General features: G+C 68.1%; 3 protein-coding genes across 9 annotated transcripts in view; all 3 read left to right on the top strand.

Annotated features, from left to right (window-relative positions):
* The window catches only part of MTA1 (metastasis associated 1), a 34,875-nt gene extending 27,256 nt beyond the window's left edge, over positions 1-7,619 (top strand). For 2 of the 7 annotated variants that reach the window (XM_047079937.1, XM_047079933.1), the window contains 12 exons: positions 799-873; positions 969-1,027; positions 1,343-1,458; positions 1,686-1,837; positions 1,930-2,119; positions 2,270-2,359; positions 3,348-3,500; positions 3,627-3,662; positions 5,365-5,376; positions 6,251-6,282; positions 6,642-6,793; positions 6,974-7,619. In XM_047079937.1, the coding sequence (XP_046935893.1) occupies positions 799-873; positions 969-1,027; positions 1,343-1,458; positions 1,686-1,837; positions 1,930-2,119; positions 2,270-2,359; positions 3,348-3,500; positions 3,627-3,662; positions 5,365-5,376; positions 6,251-6,282; positions 6,642-6,793; positions 6,974-7,124 (1,218 nt within the window). In that variant the 3' untranslated portion in view covers positions 7,125-7,619. Of the gene's footprint in view, positions 1-798; positions 874-968; positions 1,028-1,342; positions 1,459-1,685; positions 1,838-1,929; positions 2,120-2,269; positions 2,360-3,347; positions 3,501-3,626; positions 3,663-5,364; positions 5,377-6,250; positions 6,283-6,641; positions 6,794-6,973 lie in introns of those variants that run through there. The other 5 variants (XM_047079938.1, XM_047079935.1, XM_047079939.1 and 2 more) reach the window with 3 other exon arrangements.
* A 3,363-nt stretch (positions 7,620-10,982) lies between these two features.
* Positions 10,983-16,150, top strand: LOC124512317 (cysteine-rich protein 2). Its single transcript, XM_047079808.1, has 8 exons — positions 10,983-11,060; positions 13,854-13,948; positions 14,040-14,097; positions 14,454-14,594; positions 14,675-14,743; positions 14,824-14,918; positions 15,451-15,508; positions 15,588-16,150. The coding sequence occupies exons 1-8, from the start codon at positions 11,018-11,020 to the stop codon at positions 15,653-15,655; spliced, it is 627 nt and encodes a 208-aa protein (XP_046935764.1). The 5' UTR covers positions 10,983-11,017; the 3' UTR covers positions 15,656-16,150.
* Positions 16,151-23,272: 7,122 nt separating this feature from the next.
* LOC124512460 (cysteine-rich protein 1) lies at positions 23,273-24,903 on the top strand. Its single transcript, XM_047079932.1, has 4 exons — positions 23,273-23,375; positions 24,276-24,370; positions 24,445-24,502; positions 24,608-24,903. The coding sequence occupies exons 1-4, from the start codon at positions 23,336-23,338 to the stop codon at positions 24,646-24,648; spliced, it is 234 nt and encodes a 77-aa protein (XP_046935888.1). The 5' UTR covers positions 23,273-23,335; the 3' UTR covers positions 24,649-24,903.
* The last annotated feature ends 210 nt before the right edge of the window (positions 24,904-25,113 follow it).

The following is a 25,113-nucleotide window of genomic DNA, read 5'->3' as shown; positions in this document are numbered from 1 at the left end:
TGTCCCTCCTGGGAATGACTGTCCGAGCAGGGCCCGTGCCCTCGGGGACCCCTTCCAGCCCTTATGACCTGTGAAAACACACACTCGTCTAAAAGGAGATCAGCCTCCACCACAGCGAACCCAGTGGGTCGCCGGCAGGACCTCCAGGTGGGGCTGGGACACACAGGCAGGCCAGTATCTGATTTAGCGTCACAGGTGGGCTGGCTTCTGGGAAGCCTCCGGAGGGCAGAAGGGACCCGCCAAAGGTGGAGGGGCCCAGCGGAGGGGAGAGCCGCTGTCCTGACTCGCCCAGAGTCTGACAGGAGTAACTCAGAGTCCCAGATACAGGGAGCAAGGCCCTCTCAGGAAATAGCAGCCGCTAGAAGACGGGGCCGCAGATAACGCCCAGCCAGGCTCCCATGGCGGCCACAGGACGGGGGCCCCAACTTAGAGACCACGCGGCCACCTCCGTGACAGGTTGAGTGGACGCAGCACAGACGGGTTTCGTAGCTGAATCCATGCCACGGACACGCTCCCTCTGCGTTCAGAGGACACTGTTTCCGTAGGCAGAGCAGGAAGGGCTGGCCCGACAGGAGCCCCTGGGCTTCAAAGCTGGTGCCGGAAGCAGCGGTGCGAACAGAACTCGGGAGTTGTGCTGCTGACGCTTCGGGAACTTGGAGTCCTTGGGAGGGGCACCGCTAGGCCGCGTGTGCAGGGGAAAGGGACTCGGGGGTGGGCGGGGGCGGGGGGGGGTGGGTAGGGAGGGGCCCTGGCCGGGGAGGGGCCCTCTGCGGCCTCACGCCCCGCCCTCTCGTGCAGCTGCCATGGAAGTCGCTCACCAGCATCATCGAGTACTACTACATGTGGAAGACCACCGACAGATACGTGCAGCAGGTGGGTGCCCGTGGGGACGCTGGGGGCTGGGGACACGGGGCCAGTGGGCCGCCCTCCCCCACCTGCATCCCCTCACACGTGGCTCCTGTTTCCAGAAACGCTTGAAAGCAGCGGAGGCGGAGAGCAAGTTAAAGCAAGTGTATATTCCCAACTAGTGAGTGCGCCCTCCACCTGTCCACGTGTCCACGTGTCCTCACCACCCTTGGGGCTGCAGACTGGGCAGGCCCCTGTCATCCCTTCGGCCGCTGGGGCGGGTGTGGAGCGGCCCTCAGGAAGCACGGGCTCCAGGACTCGAGCCCACCCGGCCTGGGGCTCCACTTGGGAGCTGAGCACAGCTCTGGTGGCCAAGAGACCGCCTGCCCTGGGCGTGGACGGGGGCTGCCAGTGCCTGACAGCCTCAGTTTCCGGGGAGCTGCACACAGGCGGCGTGGCACTCCCATGACGTCCTCCCTCTCTCCCTTACCCTAAGTAACAAGCCAAACCCGAACCAGATCAGCGTCAATAACGTCAAGGCAGGCGTGGTGAATGGGGCCGGGGCGCCAGGCCAGAGCCCTGGGGCCGGCCGAGCCTGCGAGAGCTGTTACAGTAAGTGCCCGCCGCCTGGCATCGGGGCCCACCCCCAGCGCTGGGCGCCCTGCACCGTCCTGGGGTCCTGGCCAGGGCGGGGGGCGGGGGTCACTCCCTGCCCGGGGAAGCCCTCGTCTTGGGTCGGTGGGGGCGGCTCGGCGGGGGGCGGGCGACACTGTGGAATGCTCTCTGCCGTCACTGGTTCTGCTTAAGGACCCGTCTATTTCCAACTTTGTTGTTCGTAGCCGCCCAGTCTTACCAGTGGTATTCTTGGGGTCCCCCTAACATGCAGTGTCGCCTCTGCGCCTCTTGCTGGACATATTGGAAGAAATATGGTGGCTTGAAAATGCCAACCCGGTTAGATGGAGAGAGGCCAGGACCAAACCGCAGTAACATGGTAAGCGGGCGCCCCTCCCCGCCCCCACGCGTGGCCGTGCGCCCGGCCCGCGGTCATGGCGCTGTGTCGGGGCGGCGCGCCCCCTTCCGCAGAGCCCCCATGGCATCCCAGCGCGGAGCAGCGGGAGCCCCAAGTTCGCCATGAAGACGAGACAGGCCTTCTACCTGCACACCACCAAGCTCACGCGCATCGCCCGGCGCCTGTGCCGAGAGATCCTGCGCCCGTGGCACGCGGCCCGACACCCCTACATGCCCATCAACAGCGCGGCCATCAAGGCTGAGTGTGAGTGGCGCCCTCCCCCTCCGTCCCGAGCCCTGTGCCCTGTGCCCTGTGCCCTGTGCCCGCAGGAGGGGCGTGCCGGTGCTCTGGGGGTGCCCCATTGGGAGCTCTGGCCCCGGGCCCCTCTCACGTATGCCGGGCCCCCGCACACAGGCACAGCCCGGCTGCCCGAAGCCTCCCAGAGCCCACTGGTGCTGAAGCAGGCCGTGCGGAAGCCTCTGGAAGCTGTGCTCCGGTACCTAGGTAAGCCTACCCCAGCCCTGCACGGCCAGCGAGGCCAGCCGGCGGCCGCCTGTGGGGGAGGGGCATGCCTTCCCGCAGCCCCCGACCGCTGCCCAGGCCCCTGAGCTGCCTGTGTGTTGCTGCAGCCTGTAGGGGCCTGGGGGTCCTGGGTTTGGGTTGGACACACCCAGGACAGGCGCCCCCTGCAGACACCCACCGGGGTTCTCCACCGCCCGTCCCTGAGGGAAGGCCCACTGCGGGGTGAGCTGAACCGAAGCACCTGGCCAGCAGCTCCCAGCGCGGGCTCTGGTGGCCTGGGGACCCTCAACACCTTGGCCAGTGCCCTCTGCCTCCGCTTTGCCCACCACTCTGCCAGCCGTAGGCGGCTTGTCCTGGGGGCTCAGCCAGCGAGCTTGGGCAGGAGGGAACAGAGCCAGCCACCTCTCTGGGCTCGGGGCGGGGTCACGAGTCAGTCCCTCCCAGCACGGAGGTGTCTGACCTTCTGGGAAGGACATTCCAGAACCGTGAGCTAAGTGTGTCCCGTGTAGACACGAGAGCGTTTGGCGTCATCGGATGTCTAGGGTCTGGGTCTTGGGGCTGGGCCTCAGCCCCCCTGAAAGCCATGAAGGGCTGGGAGGCCTTGGCAGGTATGAGCCTGAGCCTGCCGTGGCCAGCCCTCAGTGGGGCGTGTCCTTTGGCTGGGCCAACCCCGGCTGTTAATTCATCGTCTGGCCAGCGGCCAGCCCTCTGCCATCAGCTCCGGTGGCCTGGACCTGGACGCCTCTGATGGGCCTGCTTGTTTACGGGCCTGTGTCTGGAGCCTGCGAGCTGCTGGCAGTTACCCAGTGACCCGCGGGGCCCAGCCCTGCTTGCGGGACGCCCAGGGGTGTGGGATGGGGGGTGTCTCCCCGGTGGGCCCTGTGGTCGTCCTCCGCCGGGATGGGCCAGGGGTGCTGCCGTGTGCGTTCGCTGCCCGCAGACCGGGCCCCTCCCGTGTTGCTCCCGACAGAGACCCACCCCCGCCCCCCCAAGCCCGACCCCGTGAAGAGCGTGTCCGGCGTGCTCAGTGGCCTGACCCCTGCCAAGTCGGCCCCCGTCATCAACAACGGCTCCCCCACCATCTTGGGCAAGAGGAGCTACGAGCAGCACAACGGGGTGGACGGTGAGTCCCCGGCGGGGCGGCCGGCGCGGCCTGCCGGCCCTGGGGTGCCCGGCCCCGCCCCCGCCGCACCCCTGCGTGCTGACCGTGTTCTCTCTCCCTCTCTCTCCCGTCGCCGGGCGCTGGCAGGCAACATGAAGAAGCGCCTCTTGATGCCCAGTAGGGGTAAGGCCCGGGGCGGCCGCGGCGCGGCTGCTGTGCTCTCGCGTGCATGGTGCACGGCGGGCGGCTCAGGGCACGCCCGCGGGGCAGTCCACGTGGGCTGGGCCGCACCCCGCTCCCCGTGCTCCCCCCCCGACTCGCCCAGACGCCGCCTCCCGCCCCGGGGCCTCTGGCTGGTGGGCCGTCCCCTCCCTCCCGGCCCGGTGCCCGGTCAGTGGACTGTCCTCTCGTGTGGCCCTGGCGCCCCCGCCGCCTGCCTGTACTGTCTGCCATCGCGCTGTGACCGCCCGCATGCCGTCAGCCTCAGCTCGCGTGGCTGCCCGTGCTGTGCCTACGACCCTCTTGTGCGCCCTGCCCGTTTTGGGGGGGGGGTGTGGGGGGGGCTTTGGGACCCTGGCCTCCCCAGTGGGGCAGATAGGACCGAGCTGTGGGCTGCACGTGGTCCGCACGGCACAGGGAGGTGCCCCCAAGGGAAGGGGTCCCAGAGCCGAGGCAGCGACACCCTCTCCCGAGTGGGGTGGGACACCCAAGGGAAGGGGACTGAGGTCGGCGGAGGGGGGGTGCGGGGCGGGAGGGGCAGGTGCATTGAGACCCTGCCACCACAGCACCCAGGTTGGCAGTGCCTGGGGGAGCAGGACTCTGGGTTGTCCGGGCCCGTCTGTGGTCGCTCCCCCAGTGACCCGGGGCCTTGCTTTGCTCCCTTAGCTGGGCAGGGGGCACCCACGGTCTCTTCGGCTGCTCCCAAAGAAGGTGCTAGGAGAGGGGTGGCCACGGTGGCAGGGAGGGGCCGCTGGGCCCTGGAGGGTTGGCCCTCAGCAGGATCCGTGTGGGAGGGAGGCAGAGGGGGGCCAGGAGGGGCGATCTTGGGAGGATTGGGGTCTCGGCGTGGGCACTCCACGCTGTGGGCCGGCAAGCGTGGTCATGCCCGGAGCCCTTGCCCGGGCTCAGGACCGACGAGCTGCTTCTCGGGGTGCCGGCCACGGTGCTGGGCCAGGCATGGGGACCTGTGGGTGGCAGCAGGCGGCGCCCATCCAGCCCGGCCTTGTCTTTGCCTCTCGGCCGCGTCAGGAGCCCCGGCAGGCGCGTCCTGTGGGGTCAGCCGGTGGCCCTGGTGCCAGCTCCTGCCCTTGCACTCCCTGTGGCCTGCCCTGGGTCCCCGGTGCCCCTGCCGTCACTCCTGGCCCGCCCACCCTTCTCTCGGCGGCCAGCCCCCACCCCGTGCCCGTCTCCGCAGTGGGGGCTGGCCGGCTTGCTCTCTGCTAGATACCCGTGAATGATCTCCTTCCACAGAAGTCAGCGGGCGTCTTTGGGGCTCCCTTTTTAAAAAGCGCTTCACGAGCAGGGTGGATAAAGTTAATTACTTCTGTCGGTTTATCCAAATCGGTGTGCTTCTGTGTCTCCCTCAGTCTTAGCATGTGGTGGTGTGGTCGGGGGTGCCCCCTGCCCAGGAGACCACAGGCTGGCCACCTGAGGCACCACCGGGCAGCCTGGGCCCAGGGGCATTGCCAGACTGTTGGGCAGGCACGAGCTGAGCTCTGGGCCAGGGCCTGGACTCGGGTGCCCTTGGGGCCTTAACTCACTAACCCAGCCCACCAGGCACATGCGCTCTGCACCCACCGCCCTCGGCCCCCGGCAGCGCACACGCTCATTGTCTAACTAACGCTAACCGTGTGTTCTCTTCCCTCTGCGCCCATCGCTCTGATAGGCACTTACCTGGGTAAGTAGTGCTGGGTCTCGGGGCTGCAGGCCACGTGCCGGAGCCCCTCCCTCTGCCCTGCCTAGGGCTCCCCCAGCGAGGAGGGGGTTTGCAGGGGGGCGGGCCGGGCAGCCGCTCGGGAAATGGACCTTGGCCAAGAAGCATATCTGGGAAGAGCTGGTTCTGGGGGGCCTCTGGCAGGACTCGCTCGCACACGGGCACACTCGCGTCCGTGTGCACGCTCACTGGCACAGGTGGAGCAGGGGAGACAGTGGCAGGCCTGGGCTCACCCGGCTTCTCTGCCCAGGTCTTCACCGGCATGCATTCGCAAGTCGGGAGCCTCGCGTGCCCGTGGCAGGGGTCGGGGGGACCGTGACCTAGGACGGTGACTTCTCCAAGTCACGGGCCGAGGCCCGCAGCCCCAGACCCTCAGCCCGTGGGGTGGAAGCGCCTGGGTCCCGGCCACTGCTAGAAGCTCCCGTCTGCTCCTCCAGGGCAGCTAGCCCCAGGGTCGGCGAGGGATGCTTGGAGCCCCTGGGGAAGAAGCCCAGTGGGGCCCGAGGAGAGGCCGCCTGGGAGAGGGGGTTCTGGTGCCGCTGTGTTTTATCGCTGTGCTAGGCGTTGCCTGGCTGCCGTGTAAACCAGGCTCCCACTGTCTTGGCCCCATCCAGGGCAGGCAGCCCGCGTGTCACAGAACCGAGACTCCTGGCCTTCCGCCTAGAGCCCAAGCCAGTGCCGCCCTCACTGGCTGGGCCAGAGGTGGCCCTCAGAGCCCCCAAGAGCTGTGGGATCGTGTGGGGGCTGCTTGGGCTAGGCTGGGACCATGGGAGGACGTGGCCCCGGGTTTCCCGCCCTTTGGCTGAGGGGGCTCACGTTCTCTTCTCCCCGTTGTCAGGTCTGGCGAACCACGGGCAGACCAGGCACATGGTAAGAGCAAGGCTGGGCCCCAGCGGGACCCCTGCCCCTGCCCCCGCCCCCGCCCCCGTCCCCGCCCTGGCAGGACCCCCCGCCCCAGTGCGCAAGCACAACGTGTGTCCGCGCACGGCTCCCTGGGCTGGTGGCGAGGAGGCCTGGGTGGCCCTGTCGGGCCCTGTGTCAGGAGCATCAGGGAGGCTCAGCGGGACCGGGAGGGGGCCGGATCCAGGGTGCCCCTGGCCCTCAGTGGGTCCCCTGCCTGCCCAGAGGGCCAGGCCTGCATGCCTCCTGCTGGGACTGCTGCCTTGGGGGTTTCGCGGTGCAGCGTGGAGGCCCCCAGGGCGTCGTCCTCAGGCCTCCCCTTGCCACAGGGACCAAGCCGGAACCTCCTGCTCAATGGGAAGTCCTACCCCACCAAAGTGCGCCTGATCCGGGGGGGCTCCCTGCCCCCTGTCAAGCGGCGGAGGATGAACTGGATCGATGCTCCTGACGATGTGTTCTACATGGCCACCGAGGAAACCAGGTGGGGGCCTCCCCGAGGCTGGCAGCGTGGGGGGTCCAGGGGACCTCCCTGAGGCTGGGAGGGGGCCGGGTTGCCTCCCCGAGGGTGGCGGAGTGGGGCATCCAGGGGGGCCTCCCCGGAGGCTAGGGGGGCAGGGGGCCTCCGCTCCCTGGTCACCTGCTGGCGTCGCTGCGTTCACAGGAAGATCCGCAAGCTGCTATCGTCCTCGGAGACCAAGCGTGCCGCCCGTAGGCCCTACAAGCCCATCGCCCTGCGCCAGAGCCAGGCCCTGCCCCTGCGGCCGCCCCCACCGGCCCCTGTCAATGACGAGCCCATCGTCATCGAGGACTAGGTGCCCCGCTGCCCGGCGAGGCCACTCCGACCACAGCCCGCGCCCCCGCCCGCCCGCCCGCCCACCCCTGCCCGGTTTTGGTAGTGCTCCCCTCCCGCCCCCCCCCCCCCCCTGCAGAGAAACTGCTCCTCCGGGCGCCTCGGGGGCAAGTGCCCTTTCACTTACTCCCAGAAAGCCCGGGAGTCGTTTTTAGCTTTGTGTTTACTTTTTGGCCGGAGCGGAGCTGAGGAGCCGCCCGGGAGCCCGCGCCACCCTGTGGGCCTCGCGTGCGGCCGCGAGTTTTGTTGTGTTCTGTTGAAGGTGCCATTTTAAATTTTATTTTTATTACTTTTTTTGTAGATGAACTTAAGCTCTGTAAACTTACATCTGGAATGTTAGGATCGGCATGGCCAGCGGCCGCCGAGCTGCCTGGTGGGGTTGGCCCCTGGTCTTTTCAAGTAATTTTCATATTAAAAAAAAACAAAGAAAAAAAAAGTTATAAAAAGAAAAAACCAACTGGCCCTTCCCGTGTCTTTTGTCCCCTGTCCCTCTCCTTGCCTTGAGCCTTGGGTCTGTCCTGTCGCCCCCCAGCACCCCAGGGCACAGCTCACTTACCAGGGTTGGGTCAAGGGTGGCCTGGCAGTGTGCCAGGCAGGTGGGCACCTCAAGGCCAGAGATACCGTCCATAGGCAGGAGGACCCTTGAGAAAAAGCCCCAGCGAGCAGCATGTGGCCCCTGGCTTTCCTGGCCTCCAGGCTGGGCTGGGGTTTTGTCCTTCCCTCACCTCTACCCCCACACCTGTCTCCTGCGGGGCCTGGCCCAGTGACCCCCTGTTGCCCATGAAGGAGCTGAGACCCCCCCCCCCCCCCCCCCCGGCCACAACCATGTCTGGCTGAGGCAGGGAGTGGCCTGGACCTGGCCTTGGACCCAGGCTGGCAGGTGCCTGGCTCCCGTGGCCGAATGGCTCCCCTCCCAGCAGGGCAAGCCAGCGCAGCTGGGTCAGGCCAGCCCACCGCCCTCTCCTGGCAGAGCCCTGCCCCAGCTGTCTGAGGATTTCTGCCCAGACCTGCAGGGTCAGCCCCCAGCAGGTGTGGAGTTTCCAGAGTGAGAATTTGCTCAGATTTCAGCAAGTGCGTTGTTTTCAGAAATTCTACCTGTGGCCATTCCTCGGCACCCACCTTTGCAGGCCAGCAAGACAGGTGCAAGCCGTCTAACCACTGAGGAGAGGGGTCTGGGGGGGGGGGGAGGACACCTCTCTGCCACCCCAGCTGGCCCGGAGAAGGGTGAGCTGGGCCCTCCCGGGGCGGGGCTCCCACCTCCTTCCTCCCGGAGCCCCGCCTCCTGCTCTCCCAGCCCTGCTGTGACAGGGTGCACATCTCAGCCAGGAATTCAAATAGAAACTACTTGTGCTCCCCCGCGGGAGACAGATAAGGGAGTCCTGGCTGCCCACCTCGAGCCCGTGATGGGGCCCCGTAAGGTGACAGGCCGGGGTGTTGAAGCAGCGGCCCCACCCAGCCACTTCAATCCGCAGCCTGGCGCCCCTGCCCTGCCCGCTCCGAGACTCAGATGTGGCGTCTCTGGCCGGCGCCAGGCTGACAAAACTGGGCTTCCTGGGAGCCTCTTCCCAACCTGGGGGTCTGAGGAAGGGGCAGGGAGCTTCCTGAGGCCCCCTTCCCTCCTCCTCAGACGGGGGGTGGGCATCTCAGGCGAGCAGGGGGGGGGCCCCGGCCTGCACGCCTCCAAGCCCCCTGTCCTTCCCGGGCTTCCTGCCACCTACCACCGAGCCCAGCCCCGGGGTCCCCACATCAGAGCCAAGATGTCCCCCGGGTGCTATTTGCCAACGTCGCCAGGACGCCGTGCCACTGTGGCCCCGGGGGAGGGACCTGCGCCCACGCCTGGCTGGCTAGCTGCTTTCCTGGACACCCGCTGTCCTCATCCATCCCACTGCCCGGTCCCTGCCCCCATCTGTAGCCTTCTGCGGTCTCAGAGGTGGACACTGCTGTTCGGTGTCCATCGACCCAGAATAACCCCGTCACATCAGGGAGCCTCCGGTCAGGCCCAGGACTGTAGTTGGGTGCGGGGCACCTGTCCCCCAACCTGCCCCCCCCCTCCCCGGTCCCTGGGGTGTCTGGCCAGTTCCAACATAGTTTCCTTTCCTATGCCTCCTCACTCTCCAGGCAGGGCTGGGCCCTGGGCCCTGGGCCCCTCCCACACAGCCTCCTTACAGAAGACACCTGATACCTGATGCTGAGCCTCAGCAAGCAGGGGGCTGTGAATGCCTGACCTGTGGGGAGCCCCATCGCGGGCCACCCTATGGGGAAGAGGACCGCGGAGGCCTCCCCACCCCCCTTGCCTGCCTTGCCTGGCAAGAGGCCAGAGTCAGGATGCAGACGGGAAAGGGGCTGGTCAGGCTGGTCAGTCAGGCTTGGGACCACATGTTTCTAGGCTGCTGTCCTCACAGTAACAGCAGTGGATAGAGTGTGAGTGCAGGGCATGGGCGGGGAGGGGAGGGCAGGAGCTGGCCAAGGCAGGACTGCCATGAAAGTCCGGGTTCTGGAGGGCCTGGTTCTAAGGGCCATGGGACACTCACTGGCTTGCTCACTCCTCTAGTGTGCAAATACGCCTGGCACCAGGGGCCCGGCGGGTGCATCCGGCAGAGGATGGGGGGTGGGGGTGGGGAGGCAGACCTTGGTGTCCAGCACAGAACCTCCAAGATACACAGTGGGGGGCCCAGGGGCCTGGAGGGAGCTGCCCAGACTGGATGGGGTCATTTGGGCTTGGGGTTCTGTCCATTTGCCAGGCTGGAGGCCCAGGGAAGGGCTTATTGGGAGGTAGAGCCCCAAGGGAGGAGACCAGGGGGTCCTCCTGGGCCCCACGGGAAGGGTAGGACCCGGTTTTTCAGATTCCATGATGGGGGCAGGGAGGGTTGGGAGGGATCAGGCAGGCCCCTGTGGGGAGGGGGACCTTGAGGGGATCCCTAGCTCTCCGGCTTTGGGGCCAGGAGGCTGGAGGTCAGAGGCCCCTGGGCACGGAGCTAGTGGGTCCAGAGGAGGGATGCAGGAGGCATCCTGCAGCGGTGGTGGGGGCGCAGGCGGATGGCAGTGCCAGCCCGCTGGGCACCTGCACGGAGAGCACGCCGGGGGGGTCACCCCTCTTCTCTCCCATTTCTACTGCCCCTGGGTGGAGAGCCTGGGGAGAGTGCCTCTCAAGCCGGCAGCACGCCCAGGTCCCCTGCTGCCCGGCGCCCTCCCCCTCTTTCGCTTCCAGCAGTTTCTCTCCCGCTGTTTTTGGAAGCGTCGGGCGCCCTGCCTTCCACCCACTGAGCTTCAGCACCGTCGACGGTGTCAGGCGGGGGCGGGCGGCGGGGCAGGACCAGGGCCCGGCCAGGTGGCCGCGCCCCGCGGGGGAGCCGGCTCCGATCCCGCCGCGCGGCCATCGCTATAGAAACCGAGCAACAAAGGGACTCGGGGCGGGGGGCGCGCGGCGAGGTGGGTGGGGTCCTCCGAGGGCGGGACGGGGGGGGGGGGGAGCACCCGGCGCCGAGGGCCGCCGTCCGTCTGCGTGTCCAGGGGCCGGCCTTCCGGGCCGAGGCCCTAAACAGCCAGGAATGCCCCCGAGCCGAGGGGGCTACGGACCCCCGCCCGCCCCGCCCCGCCCCTGCCCCGGCGTTGCCATGGACACGAGCGAGGCACCGGCGTCGGGGCGCCGGGCGGGTCTGGCCGCCCTCGCGGCCCCGGCAGGTGCGCCCCCGCCCCCGCGGCGCCCCCCTCCGGACCCGGGGAGCGGGCTCCCGAGGCCCCGCCCCGGCCGCGGAGCCAATGGGTGCGCGGGCAGCCGGCGGGCGGGGCGGGGCGGCGGCGCGGTGGCGGCGGCGCGGAGAGGGCGCGGGCTGAGGGCCGACGGGCGCACCGACCATGGCCTCCAAGTGTCCCAAGTGCGACAAGACGGTGTACTTCGGTGAGTGCTGGGCCGGACCAGCGCCCGCCGCACTTCGCGGTCAGCCCCCGGCTGCGCGCCCCGCCTCGGGATGCGCGGCCCCGGGATGCGCGGCCCCGAGGCCGGCTAGGCGCGCTGCCCACGCGGGTGCGGCCGGAGGGTGGAGCTGGACGAGGTGGGGGCAGCCACGCCCGAACCCCGCAGCGGCCGGTGGGCCCCGCGGGAGTGCGTGATCCTCCCAGGATGAGGCCGGGCTGTGGGGGGACGTTCGGGGTTCGCGGGCGCCGAGCGGGGCGGGGTCGGGGTCGGCGGGGCGCACGCTCTGGGAGCCTCCCGTGCGCTCCTGCCCTTCACGGCCCTTCCCGTGGACACGTGGCTGGCCCCCAGCAGTGACCACCCCCCAACCTCCACCTCGACCTCTGACCACAGCGGGCCCGGGTCAGATATGGGCTCTGTCTGGACTCGGTCCACGCGGGGGCGACCTTGGCCTCCCAACTCCTGCGTGTCCCAACGTGCTCCCTCCCTTGGCGCGAGTTCCCTCAGGACTTTGCTGCGCGTGAAGTGGGATGACAAACGGGTCCCCACAAGCATGAGAGGACACTGGAGCCCGGGTGGCCAAGTGCCCCTGCCTCCTCAAGGTCAGAAGAGCCCTAGACGACGGGAGGGTGTGGCGGGTCTCCGCCAGGATGGCCCCCCAGGGTATGCGGCAGCCCCTGGCGCTCACCCACTCTCTGGCGATCACACCCGCCTGTCTGGCTTACTCAGCCACTCTCTCTTCTCTTGGCTGATCCTGTCCCGACTTTGCCAGGGTGGCAAAGTCCCTGCCCCCGGATCCTTCCACTAACACCCTCCTGGAGCCACAGACAGGGGGCCCTTCCCTGGTCATTGTGGGGACGGTGGTCGGGGTCTGGAATGTGGACAGGCCGAGGTGAAGGAAGCCACTTGGCTTCCCCGCCGAGGGAGGTGGATGGTTGTTTGCTCTTCCCAGAGGGGAGGGACCGGATTTGGCCTGGAGTGCTTCTGGCCTGGCTGGGAGCCCAGGGGCTTCCGGCCGACTCCCCAGTAGCTGGCCCAGTCCTCCGTCCCCATCCCAGAGGGGGCTCATCCCCGTAAGGCTCGCGGTGGGGGACAGCCCTGGGGTCCTCCTGCCAGGCCCGCTGCCCACTACTTGGCCCCGACCAGGCCAGCTCAGGGCTCTCCAGGGCTGGGGCAGACAGTTCTGTGGACAGCCGCGCAAGCGTCTCTGCCTGCCTGCCTGGGCGGTCACTGGCTCCCAGCAGAAAACAAAGGCTGCTCAGACCCGCCTGGCTTCTGTCCTGGGCGGGAGGCGCTGGTGGAAGGAGGGGGGGCCTTTGGCCTGGGATCCTGCCCATCCCCCAGTCAGGCACCCCACCCCACCCCTGCCCCAGCAGCCCACACCCTTGAGCAGAGTGAAACCTGGGCCAGGACACCCCAGAGTGGCCTCAGAATGCTTTGCCTTTGTGTCCTTAACAATGGTGCCGTCCGTGGGGAGCCCGGTCCCTTCCATGCCAAGAGACCCGATCAATTCTGTCTTCCCAACGGGGTTGGCAGTATGTGGCCATCTCCCCGCCCAGTGGGGTCTGAGGGTCATTCCCCTGCCCCTGCATAGCCATATGCTAGTGCTGGCCCGTGCGGCGCGGCTTTGGCAGCCCTGAGTGCAGCTGCCACGGCCGCTGCTGGCCAGCAGGAGGACTGGGAGAGGGTGCCGGGCTGGCGTGGCACCCGACTGCCCCAGCATGGACACGGGAGGGGTGGCCGGCCAGCCTGTCCCAGCATCCTCGGGTAGAGTGGCCGTCGGGATCCAAGCCCCAGCTGCCTCCAGGAAGGGGTGGGTGTGGGCGGCGGTCCAGCAGGTCCTGCCAGGGCTACGGGGAGCCAGCACCCAGGGCCCCAAAGCTGGGCCACCAGCAGCAGCACCCATGGGCCTCTGGGTGTGGGGAGTGACCCGGCCGGGCCCCTCTCTCTCTTCACTCTGCCAGGGCCCTGGGGGAGGCCTGGCCTGCACAGCAACCTCGCTGCGAGGGGGCCAAAAGATCCGTTGGTCCTGGGGCTCGGCCAGCGTGGCAGGGGCCCGGTCCGCCTGCCCTCCGCCCCCCCCCCCCCCCCCGCCTGCCCTCCATGCTTCTGCTCAGACCCCTTCCCTTCCCTTCCCTTCCCTTCCCTTCCCTTCCCTTCGGAATTCCGGCTTGGCTCCAGCCTGTCTTCCTGCCCTCTCCTCCACCACCCTTTTCCTGCCGCGCTCTCCTGGGGAGGCCCCCCACACTTCCGGCCTTTAGGAGGTGGCCCAGTGGGCAGGGGGTGGGGTGGGGGTGACTGGGCCCTTAGCAGCTGGTCTCTGACCTTGAGTGTGGAAGCAGCAGCTGGAGGCAGTGCCTTATCATGGGGAAACCAAATGTAGACAGGTAGGCGTTCTGTCCCATGGGGTGCAGGGGGCGCGGCACAGCCATGCAGGGTCCACGGCCGTGGAGGGTCCGGAGGCTGGGGTTGTCCCCTCCGCAGGGGGCTCTGCCCACCCCTTGAGGGCCCAGTTGGGAGCGTTCAGGAGTCTGTGAGGGATGGAAAGGTGTATGAGTGTGAGGCCAGCGTTTGAGGGAGGGGCAGGTGCGTCGCTGAGAGGGTTCACAGGGGTGTGAGGGTGACCGAGAGGGACCCAGCAGGGGCTCTGAGGGGCAGAAGGTGGGTCCGGCGTGTGGTGGGGGCTCGGAGGTTCCTTGTGGGGCTGGAGGGAGGGCTGAGGAGTCTGCCCACGCCAGGGCCCCGGCCACTGGCGCTGACCTCCCGTCCTGCCCCCAGCTGAGAAGGTGAGCTCTCTGGGCAAGGACTGGCACAAGTTCTGTCTCAAGTGTGAGCGCTGCGGCAAGACACTGACCCCCGGGGGCCACGCTGAGGTGAGCCCCCTTCCCCGGGCCGGGCGGGGGTGGGAGGCAAGCCTGGGCCGTGGGCGGGTGCCGGCCGTCACGCCACACCCCCTCTGCCTAGCACGACGGGAGGCCGTTCTGCCACAAGCCCTGCTATGCCACGCTGTTCGGACCCAAAGGTGAGCTTGGGTCCCCGCCCCCAGCCTGGGAGCCGTTGTGGCCCCGGAAGGGGCGGCCGGTGTGCCTCCTGGACCCGGCACAGACTTGGGCCCGGAAGACACCGGCAGCCCCGGGGTCCCCTGGCCCCCTTCTCCCCTTGCCCATTCTGGGCCCTCCCCCACAGTCTCTTCCGTCCTGGTGATTCTAGCGTCCCCCACGCCCCTTCCAGAAGTCTGCCCCAGCCGGCTGGCACCCTCTGGCGGCGGGGGGGGGGGGGTCCCGACCCCACAGAGTGGGCTGTGGAGAGAAGTGCAGTGGGGTGTGGGGGCTGGGGGTGGGAGAGGCCGCTCGCCCTACAGTGTCTGCCGCTCCGCAGGGGTGAATATCGGAGGGGCCGGCTCCTATATCTACGAGAAACCCTCTGCCGAGGGCCCCCAGGTCACCGGCCCCATCGAGGTGCCCGCGGTCCGGGCTGAGGAGCGCAAGGCCAGCGGCCCCCCGAGGGGGCCCAGCAAAGGTGGGCGGGGCTCCGTGTCCGGGCGGAGGGGTGTCCCAGCGGCCAGGCCCGTGCCCTGCCCTGACTCCTCCTTCCCTCAGCCTCCAGCGTCACCACGTTCACGGGGGAGCCCAACGTGTGTCCTCGCTGCAACAAGAGGGTCTACTTTGGTGAGTGAGAGCGCCGGCAGCAGCCTCTGGGGGGTGCCCGAGGAGGGCCCCTCAGCATCACCGTCTGTCTCCCCTCCCAGCCGAGAAGGTGACCTCTCTGGGCAAGGACTGGCACCGCCCGTGCCTGCGCTGTGAGCGCTGTGGGAAGACGCTGACTCCAGGCGGGCACGCGGAGGTGAGGGGGTAGGGCCTGCGGAGGTGGGGGGGGGGGGGTTGCGGAGGTGGGGGGGGGTTGCGGAGGTGGGGGGGGTTGCGGAGGTGGGGGCGGGCCTGCCGAGGTGGGTGCGGGCCTGCCGAGGTGGGGCGGGCCTGCCGAGGTGGGGTGGCGGGCCTGCGGAGGTGGGGGGCGGGTTTGCGGAGAAGAGGGGGCGAGCCTGCAGTGGTGGGGGGCGGGCCTGCGGAGGGTGGGGGGGCGTGTTTGCGGAGGTGGGCGGCACATGGAGGTGACGCCCGCCCGGGGTGGCCTGGGGGTGGGGTTGGGGGTGAGCCAGCGGTGGGTGCTATCCCCCGGTGGCCAGAGTGGAGGCCTACGGGTGCACGGATGCTCCCAGGCATCCGCACTGCCATCCCCCCCATCCGTCAGGTGATGGCTTTGGGGTCCTTGAAGGCTGTAAGGGACGGCGGGGTGTGTGGACAACGAGGAAGCCAGGTGGGGGTGTGGGGAGAGGAACGCAGAAATCTCAGCTCTGTGCCTGTTCCGCCCCCAGCATGATGGCCAGCCCTATTGCCACAAGCCCTGCTACGGAATACTCTTTGGACCGAAAGGTGAGTGCCGCCAGGAGGCCTGGGATTCTGGTGCCCTCCTCCCCACTCCTCCCTACCGCCTTTGTGCCCTTTTCTGCAGGAGTGAATACCGGAGCCGTGGGCAGCTACATCTATGACAGAGACCCAGAGGGCAAAGCTCAGTCCTAGGGATGCAGCCGGTCCCCAAGGAGCCGGGCCTTCTCTCCTCTGCCGGCCCTGCTCCAGAGCCTACTGCTTGGCCCTGTGGGGGAGAGCGGCCAGCCGTCCGGTCCTCCCCCTGCACGTCCAAGGCCCGGGTGTCGTGCGGGAGGAGGCCCGCCTGCCTAGCCCCGTTTCTCTCCCCTGCCCGTGGTCCCCTTCTGTGTCCACGTGGTCCCACACGGCCCCGCGTGTCTCCTGGCCCTCCGCGGGTCTGTCTGAGGTGGGCGTCCCGCTCTCCCCCTCCTACTGCCCCAGGCCTGCCTCACAGTGTTATTTCTGCTCCCCTCGCCGGTGACGCTGCCCCGCTCTTCACGGTGTTCCCTGGGCGGACCCAGGGCGTCCCTGCCAGGAGCCCTCTGCCCATCGCCCCCACCGCCTTGCAGTGCTTGCCTGACACCCTCACGCGGCTCACATGTAACTGCTGAGATTGCCGTCAATAAAGGTTTGAGGATTGGGGGACCCCGCCGTGCCTCTGGTTGGGGGATGGACGTATGTTGGGACTGTAACCCCTTGTCCCATCCACAGACGGCCCCCACACCCGCGGGCTGGCTTCTGGTGGGTGTGGGATCCTAGTCCCAAGGCTGGTAGGGGCGGGTGGGGAGGCAGGCAGCTCCACTGTGGGCCGTGGTGCCAGCACCGAGGTGGAAAAGGCAGCTGAGACAGGGACCGGAGCAGATGGAGGTGGGAGCACGGGAAGCATCCTGGGTTTGGGGTCCTGGTCCCCAGAAATGTCAGCAGTGGGCACTAGAGCCAGGAGATGCCTCCAATCCATCAGGGCGGGGTCTGCCTTGGGACAGAGAGCCAAGGGCATGGCACATGGGGGAAAGGGGGCAGGTGACGGGAGGACGGTCCTCTCTAGGAGTGCAGGAGCTGGGGAGTAGGCAGAGGCAAGGTGGGCCTTCAGGACCCAGCCTGGAAGTGTGGTGGCTTGGATGGGGAAGGGTGTGGTCAGCATCAGTGGGGGCCAAGGGACAGAACGGGGGCAGTCTGAAGGCCAGGGCTTGAGGGCTTGAGTCCCCCTGTTTGGGTGCTCCTTCCCAGCCGGTGTCCCTGTGTCCGGGTTTGCGGTGTTAGTGGAGTCACCCCTGGCCTCCCCAGGCAGCCCAGTCTCTGCCCTTTGAACCTGTCAGGAGCCCTCCCTCCTGTCTTCCTTTTTCCGCCGCTTCTGGACAGCCCAGCAGAGGGCGCACCTTCTGTTCCACTCCAGGCTCCGGCGGAAACCAGGCCGATCTATCCTGACCTGCCCCTAGCACCACAGCCCCAGAAGCTTGACCTCCTCAAAGCCGGGGCATCTGGGCCCATGTGCCCTGCACCCCAGGACCAGCTCTCTGTGCCTCAAGCCTTGGCACAGGGCCCCTCCCCGGCTCTCCCTCCAGTCCACCAGCTCAGACACAGCTGAGCCTGCGTGCATGCCATAGCCATTGTCCTTGGAGCGGCCATGCGTGTCCCTGGGGGTGGATCCGCCGGCTCGGGTGTCCAGCGATGCCAGGCCGTCCCATCGCACTGTGGGCAGCAGTGTCTCCTCTCACCTGGCTACCCCCTGGAATGCAGCCAGAGTGTGCAGGGCAGGTGGCCTGGGGGGGTGGGGTGGGGGGAGGGGCCGCTGGAGCAGGCACCCCAGGGGCAGCCGGTGTCCCCCCCAGGGCAGAGCAAGTACCACCGGGGCACTGGTGCAAGCTGGGCGGAAGGCCCCCACCTGCCCCAGGCTGTGGCTCCATGGTTGGGGGGACCTTTGGGGGAGAATCCAGACTTTCTGAGCAGCACACGCCCGCCCTGGCTGCGGTGTCGGATGGGAAATTCCTGCCCTCTGCCGGGCGGGGAGCTGCTAAGGGCGCAACTTGGGCCCTCCCTCGGGAGCCTCCAGTGGAAACTATGTGGGGAGGAGAGGGGGTGGGCGGCGCGCCCTTTCCCCAAACCAAGGGCGGAGGGGGCTCTGGGTGGGTGAAGCCCGCCTGGCAGCGCGGGGGCGAGGGTGCCGGGGCCGCCTCGGGGAAGGTCGGCTCCGGCCCGCCTTGGGACGCAGCGGCCCCCAGCTCCCGGGGCCGGCCGGGAAAGCGCGTCCTATTTCCTGCGGGCGGAGCAGGACTCGCCGCCTTGTTTGTTTCCAAGGGGTTGCCATGGAAACCGGGCGGTGCCGCTACCACCGGTCTCCGCGCGCGTCGCTAGGCGCGTCGTTGTGACAACGGTGTGACGGCGGTGCGCCCGCGCGGCCGCGGCCTTCTCGTCGGCACCGGCTCCAGGAAGCCCCCCAGCAAGTCAGGTGCTTCCTCCGTCGCCCACAGCCCCGGACGCTCCCGCAAGATGCGGGAGAGGCGGCAATGGGCCTGTGTGCCGGGGCGTGCCGCCTTCTCCACTTCCCCTTGCCTGACCTCCACCGCCGCCCCTCCCTCCATTCGGTGCCGGCCAAGGAGGCGGCCCTGAGATGCCATCTAACAGCCCCCTTCCCCGTCCAGAGCCCAGGGCTGCGCATGGCGCCGGGGCCTCCTTCACCATCCTCCTCCCCAGCTGCACCCCACCTCCTACCAGTCCAGTCTTCCCCCGCTTGGGAAGGCTAGGCCCCTGCGAGGTCGCATGCCTTCCACCCCCGACGTGGGCCAGTGTGGCCCTGGCTGCTGTCACCGGGCAGGCATCCCGGGGTGGGGCCGGGGGCGGGGGGCTGCTCTGCCCGCACCTCCCTCTGTCCCCACTTCGCTGAGGTCCAGACCCTAGGTGCCCATGTCCTGGATGCCCAGCACCTCTCCCTCCAGGCCCTGCCCAGCTTCCCCCCTGGGTCAGTGACCCCAGCATCAGCCCTAGGCAGCCCTTCCCCTGCTAGAGGCTCCCTGAGAGCCCCACCCAGCCCAGGCCAGCCTCCCTGAATTTCTTAGACTGGCGGAGGGGGGACTGACTCCCTCCCATCCCTGGGTCCAAGCAGCAGCTCACTGACCACCAGCTGTGGCTCCAGGGGCTGAGTGTCAAGAAATCAGCAAGGGCGATGACCCTGGCGCTGGGCTGCTGGGGGCTGGGCCAGGTGAAGCCTGGCGGGGGACCAGGGCAGCCAGGTGTGGACAGCACATTTTCCCAGGGCTTGGCTGCCCTCTGGCAGTGGGGAGGAGGGGCTCGGCCGGCTGCCGGACCTGAGAGGCTGGAATTTGAGGCGCTTCTGCATGGTCTTTGGCTCCCGGACACAGATTCTTGGAACAAGGCTCAGCCTTCGGGGGAAGGGAGGGTCACCCCATCCGTCCAGACTGTCGACTCCAGGTAGGGCTGACTGAGGGGGCTCAAGGCCACGTGTGCCCCCCATCCTCTCTGCATGCCACCTCTGCTTCCAGGAGAGGAGGACAGGAGCTGCCCTCTCACCTGGTCTGGGGGGTCCTGGGTGGACGGGAGCCAAGTCCTGGGAAAGTGCAGTGTCTGATCCCTTCTCTTGCCTCGGGGCAGGGGAGGTCCCTCGAAGGCCCAGCAGGCCCACTCTGGGGCAGAACCTCAGAGCAGAGTGGGGGTCCCGGGGGACAAGCTGCTGAAAATAGGCCCTGGGAACGTCTGAGTGTCTGTGACTCAGCTGAGCCTGGGGGCGGGGGGAGACCCTGGAGAGGGAGCCAGCAGTTGCCCTGGGGCATTTGGCCCTTCAGCCCTAGGAGGGGACATCCTTGTCCGTAGTGAGGAAGGGGCCTGGAGGCCAGGGCACGGGGTGGGGGCTTCAGGGATGGTGGGGGGGGGCGGAGCAAGTGCCACAGAAAACAGCGGGAGAGAGTGCAGGGGTGCTGTCCAGCTTGAGGGGCAGAGCTTTCCCAGCGGGTGAGGGTGGCTGGCCCCAGGCAGGGACTCCTCAGTGGCCACTGGCTGTCAGGTGCCTGGAGCCCAGCACTGCTGTGGAGGTACCTCGGGGCCCTCTTGGGAATCGTCCTGCAGGGCAACGTCCCTCCTGGTTCCCATCTGGGTCCCCAGCCAAGCTTGGGTGGCGCATGAACAGCCAAGGGCATGGGGGTGTGCGGACAGAAGGGTGAACATGGCCTCAGCTGATGCACCCGGAACCCCACAGCCGCCTCCCACAGGTCTTTGGGCCCCGGGGTGCCCTCATGCTGTCCCTGTGCCAGGCAGGATGTTGTGGGCACAGAGGCAGCCTGGGGCAAGTGGCTGGGTTGCTCTGTGTTCCTGTCCTGGCCGCTTTGTCCCTCACGCTCCAGACACAGCCCCTGTGCCTGCTGGTAGCACTCGGGGGCAAAGTGGGGGGAGGCTACACCTTGGGGTGTATTTGGGGGCTTACTGTGTCCTCCATTTGTTTGGGCAACAAATGCAAACAGCACCCCCAAAACAGTGGGGCAAGGGGTAGGCGGCCGAGCAAGGCAGATTTGGGTCTGGAACTGGCCCCTGGGCCAGGTCGGTTCCCCTCGCCCACAGGTGCCCCCTGAGCCAGGTGAGCTGATGGAAGTAGGACATCTTGCACCTGGTGGGGCCCAGGTCTCCGGCGAAGCCGTCAGGGCCCTGACCGGTACCCAGCCGAGCCTCAGACTCCGGGGGGAGGCACGATCTCCTCCAGGAGGTGGGGGCTGCAGCTGGTGCGGGGCTCCCATCCCCTCAGGTGGGCAAGATGGGTAGGGAGCCCAAGGGAATTGGAGGAGCATTGCCAGCCTGGGGCTGAAGATTTGAGAGGGTTCCAGCGAGCGTGTGTGTGTGTGTGTGTGTGTGTGTCTGATGTCTGGAAAAACTGCTGTGTACCAGTTAGAGGGCGAGGCACATGGCCCTTGGCTACTTTTGGCATTCCCCCCCCCCGCCCCCACCCCCGCAGCCCTGTGACCATGGCAACAGGAAATAACAGCAGAGAAAGCTAGCTGGAACCTCACCACCCCAGGGATGGTACTCTCTCATGCTCCCCCATGGTGGGAGGGGCTGGAGTCACAGCGTGTGGGTGGGGGGCATCCCAGGGGCAGGGTGGGTGGACAGGTGGGCAGAGCTGGCTCCTGGCCCCACCTGCCTGGAGCCTTAAGGTGGTGCTGTGGGCCGGACAGAAACCTGGGGAGGCAGCTGGGGTACCTGGACAAATGCACTCACACAGTGATGCCCGTGGGCACCAGGACAGAGGTGGGTGCTTCCGGGCTCCCTCTGGGGCTCACTGCACCCCTCTAGCACATCACCCTGGTAGGGGTGGAGGCAGCCCTGCCCTGGAGCCCCAGGCCTTCACCCAGCACATGCCGCACATCCATGCAGGGCAGTCTTCTCAGGAAGCTGCTGGTGCTACGAGCAACATGTGTGTGACCAGAGCCCCATGACCCACTGTGACAGCCCCCCCCCCCCAACCGGTGGGCCTCGGGCCCTTCCCGCAGCCCCTGCCTCTCTGGGCCTCTCTGGCCTGTCTACGTGTCTGTCCCCTGCTGTGTGTGTTTCTGTGCGCCCATCCCCCCCACCGTTGCTCTTCCCCATCCCGGCCTCTTTCCAGATCCCGGAGCCAGGAGATGAGGGAAGTCAGGATCCACCCTAGTGACCCTATCTGTCTGCAGCAGCATCGGGCACAGGCCAGGGAGACACCAAAGGATGGGATGGGGGGGTGGAGGAGGTCGGGCTGGTGGCCTTACCTCTGGAAACCGTGCCCAAGCGCCCCAGCGCTGGGCAGGGAGGGCCACGGGCCCGGACGTGACAGTGAGTGCGGAGGCTTCAAGGCTGGAGCAGGCCAGCGCCGATGGGTGGGAGTCCAGGGCTCCGGTGGCGCGTGGTGTGCACCCCCACTCCTGGGGGCAGTGGACAGCCAGCCGCTGAGCGTTTAGCGATGTGGTGCGAGCCTTGCAGACCCCAGGGCTGGCAGAGTCCCAGCCAGGGGCAGAACTGTGGTCTCAGAAAGGGCGTCTCAGGGAGGAGGGGGTGACGCAGGGAAGCATGAGGGGCAGGACGTGAGGGTGTGGGAGCTGGTGTGCCCTCCTCACCGAGGGCTCACTCTGGAGGTGGCCTCTGTGGCCCCGCATCCCTGGCCGCTGCCACCCTTACCCCAAGCCAGGCCTCTTTTGGGGGGCAGAGGGCGGGCCCTGTGGGGGTGCGGGTGGGGGCACCCATGGTTTCCCTCCCCCCTCCCAGTGCCAGGCCGGAGGCTATGGTGGGGAGGTGGGCTCCAGGGAGGGTGAGGTTGGAGTCGCTGAGTGCCCGTGGGGAGGCCAGGAGCCCCTGGGTCCTGTCAGAGGATGGTCTCCAGCACCTTCCAAGAAGATGGGGCCTGGATAGGCCCAGGGTGGTTTGGTGTTGAGAGATGGGTGTGTCAGCAGATGAGGAGGAGGGTGGGAGCCTAAGGGAGGGACGTGGGCAACCGGAGAAAGGGAGGAAGGGTGGGAAGTGGGGGGCCGGGGCGGGGGGAGGGGCTGGGGCGCTGGGGGGCCTGAGGTCTGCGACGTTGGGGCCAAGCGGGGGAGGGGGCTGCGGCGCTGGGGGGCCAAGGGGCTGGGGCCTCGACAGGGGGCTGGAGCTTAGCTGAGGAGCCAAGAAACTGGGTGTGGCCGGGGGAGGATCCGTCGAGCAGGCAGAGGGGACAGCCCCCCCTTGCCCCCCCCCTCCCAGCAGAGAGGACTGTGGCCAGGGTGCCAGTGGCCAGGAGGGAATGGCCTAGCGGGCAGGGACTTCCGAAGGGGACATGGAGGCCGGGACCCCAGCCAGGCTGAAGCCTAGGTCTGGGCTGAAAGGCGGCTGGGAGACCCCGCCAGCCCCCGGACACTTCCCACTCCCAGGGTGGGTGGAGTAGGACGGTCTCCACCTGGCACCGGCCCGCACTTGCCCTGGGCGTCGGACTTGAGCCACTCCCGTCGTGCGCTCTGGTGCTCTTCCCGCAGAGATAAGGAGCCCTTCCCGCAGAGATGCCCTGTGCGTGGCCGCGCCCACCCCCGCGCTCACACTGGTCACTGTTACCGCGGAGGGGAGGGAGGGGACGTCCCGTCTCGAAGTCCCCTCTTCCAAATTTCCCGGGCTGCTGTCCAATGGACTTCCCAGGCAGCGGCGGGGGTGGAGGGCTCGCAGAGGCCGGGATGTCCCTTGGGGGTGGGGGGCTGGGGAGGGGTGGGCGTCCTAGCTCCGCGTGTGATGAAGGCCGGAGGGGAGATTCACGGGGGGTGGGGCTACAAGGCTGAGACGTCGCTGGTCCCCAGCCCTCTGGGAGAGGGTCCGGTCAAAGTGTGTGGGGAGAAGGAAGTTCGCACACGCTGGTTTGCATCTATTTGCATTTTATCGGTGACTCCCCGGATCCCAGCTATCTGGGGCTCGGAGGACTGGTGTCGGAGGACTGGGGACAGGGGCTGGGGCGCTGGGGGGCCGGGGCTTCCTGGCCCTGGGGAGCCCCTTCCCTAGTTCCCGGACCCTGGGCAAGGGGCGGGGCAGTAGCCCCCGGAGGAGCCCCGCCCCTTCAGCGCATCCCCAGGGATCCCGTGCGCTCCTTGAACCGCCCCCCTACCCCGTCGTCGGTTAGGCCCCATGCTGCCTGAAGGCGGGGGTGGACCAGATGACCTTTCTTGGCTGGTTGGCCTGGAATCCAAGTCCGCGGGTCCAAATCCTGGACTCAGGGGGCGGGGCTCGAGGGGCGGGTCCCAAAGGGGCGGGGCCTTGGGGTCCCTGAAAGGCGCACACCCCGCGGGACCCACCCAGTCCGGCTCTCCTGTCTGCTCCTGACCGGTCGTTCACGCCTGACCCCTTGCCGCCATGCCCAAGTGCCCCAAGTGCGACAAGGAAGTGTACTTTGGTGAGCGCACCCCTCCCTCCCCCCGCCCCCCTCCCCGGCCCACTCCCGGCCGGGACCGCGGTGCACCCAGGGACTACGAACAGGGCTTCTCCGGAGGGCTGGGCGCGCTGGGGACCCTGGGGCAGCGTGCCGGCAGCCGACACTTCGGCCCTGCCGGCGACGGCTTGGGTATGCGGATCGGGACCCCTGTGTGGGGTGGCCCGAGGTCTCTGCTGATTCGACGTCTCTGGCCCGCTCTCTCTCCTTCGGTCCCGCTGGGTCTCCCCGATTCTGGGTTCCCCCTTCTCTGGGTCTCCCTGACTCTGGGACTCCCCGTCGCTGGATCTCCCCAACTGTCCCGTTCCCCCTCGGCGCGCCCTGGGCGGGGACCGCGCGGCCAAGGAAGAAACGCTGCGCTCTGGCCGCCCCTCCCATAGCTAAGTAGAAACAGACGCGGAAACCGGCGCCCGGGGCGCGATCCCGGGCGCGCTCACACCCCGGGTGCCGCCTCCCTGCCCCGCGCCCCGGGGCCCACCCAGGAGAGAGGCGGGAGGAAGTGGGAAGGGTCTCCCCCGCCTTCGCCCCGGAGAAGGGCGCCTGCAGGCCCCATCTCCGACCACCCCCGCGGGTCACCCAGGCCCCCCACCCTGGCCCTCGAGGCCTCTTCCTGCAGCTCCACGCAGCGCCCCCTGCCGTTTGTTTGGCTGGACACGCCTAGGGGACTGGGGGTGCCCCTCCGCACCCACGGGCACGGAGGCCAGCTGAGACCCTGGGTGGGCCACCAGGCGGGCGTGGGTGAGACCATGCGCAGAAGGAGCTGGAGAAGGCTGTTACTTTAGGCTGTTATGGTAGCAGACGGGCGCGCCCTGTGGCCCCAGAGCAACGTCTTACAGTAGGGGAGGGGTGTGTGTACCTCTGCAGCTGAGCGGGTGACCTCTCTGGGGAAGGACTGGCACCGGCCTTGCCTGAAGTGTGAGAAATGCGGAAAGACGCTGACATCAGGGGGCCACGCTGAGGTAGGTGGGGCCCGGAGGGCAGTGGCGGGCGCAGGGTGAGGGGTGACAGCCCCTCATGGCCCTTGTCTCTGCAGCATGAAGGCAAGCCCTACTGCAACCACCCCTGCTACGCCGCCATGTTCGGGCCCAAAGGTACGCTTCCGACGCAGGGCCCCCGAGCTGCCTTCCTCCTCCCCCCAGCCTCCCCAGCAGCCCCCCCCCCCCAACCTGGTAACCTGCCCACTCTTTTCTCTGCAGGCTTTGGGCGGGGTGGCGCTGAGAGTCACACTTTCAAATAAACCCAGGTACACCGCCATCCCCCAGCGCAGACCCTCAGGCCTTCAGGATGGTCCCTGCGCTCCCGGGCGAGGCCTGACTGCTCACTGGACCTGCACTCGCTTCTGTCCTCTGACCTCTCTGCGCAGGTCGTGGAAACGCTGTCCCTGGTTGTCCACCGGGCCACTGCCCTTCCAGGCTGATTCCAGGCCTTATCCCCAGGCACCCGGGGCTCCCCTGTAGTCTCCCTTGCCCTCAATAAAGCTGAGCACTCAGAAGCCCTGCCTCTGTGTGTGTGTGCGTGTGTGTGTGTGTGTGTATACATGCCCGCTGAGTGCACTGACAGGGTGACAGGGGGATGGTTCAAGGGAGCCGCCACTGGGGGTTCTGACTCCTGGCCCTGCCAGGAGCCCTGCTCTTCCTGCTGTGCTGTTCCCCGGGGCTGCCACAAGGCTGAAGCTTCCTCTGCAAGGCAGGCGGCTGCCCAC

Source organism: Lynx rufus, unplaced genomic scaffold (genome assembly GCF_022079265.1).
Source record: "Lynx rufus isolate CCGP_SWC_20201006 ecotype Redwood Valley unplaced genomic scaffold, mLynRuf1.p SCAF_17, whole genome shotgun sequence".
Lineage (NCBI taxonomy): Eukaryota > Metazoa > Chordata > Mammalia > Carnivora > Felidae > Lynx > Lynx rufus.
This window is presented reverse-complemented; position numbering and strand designations above follow the sequence as displayed.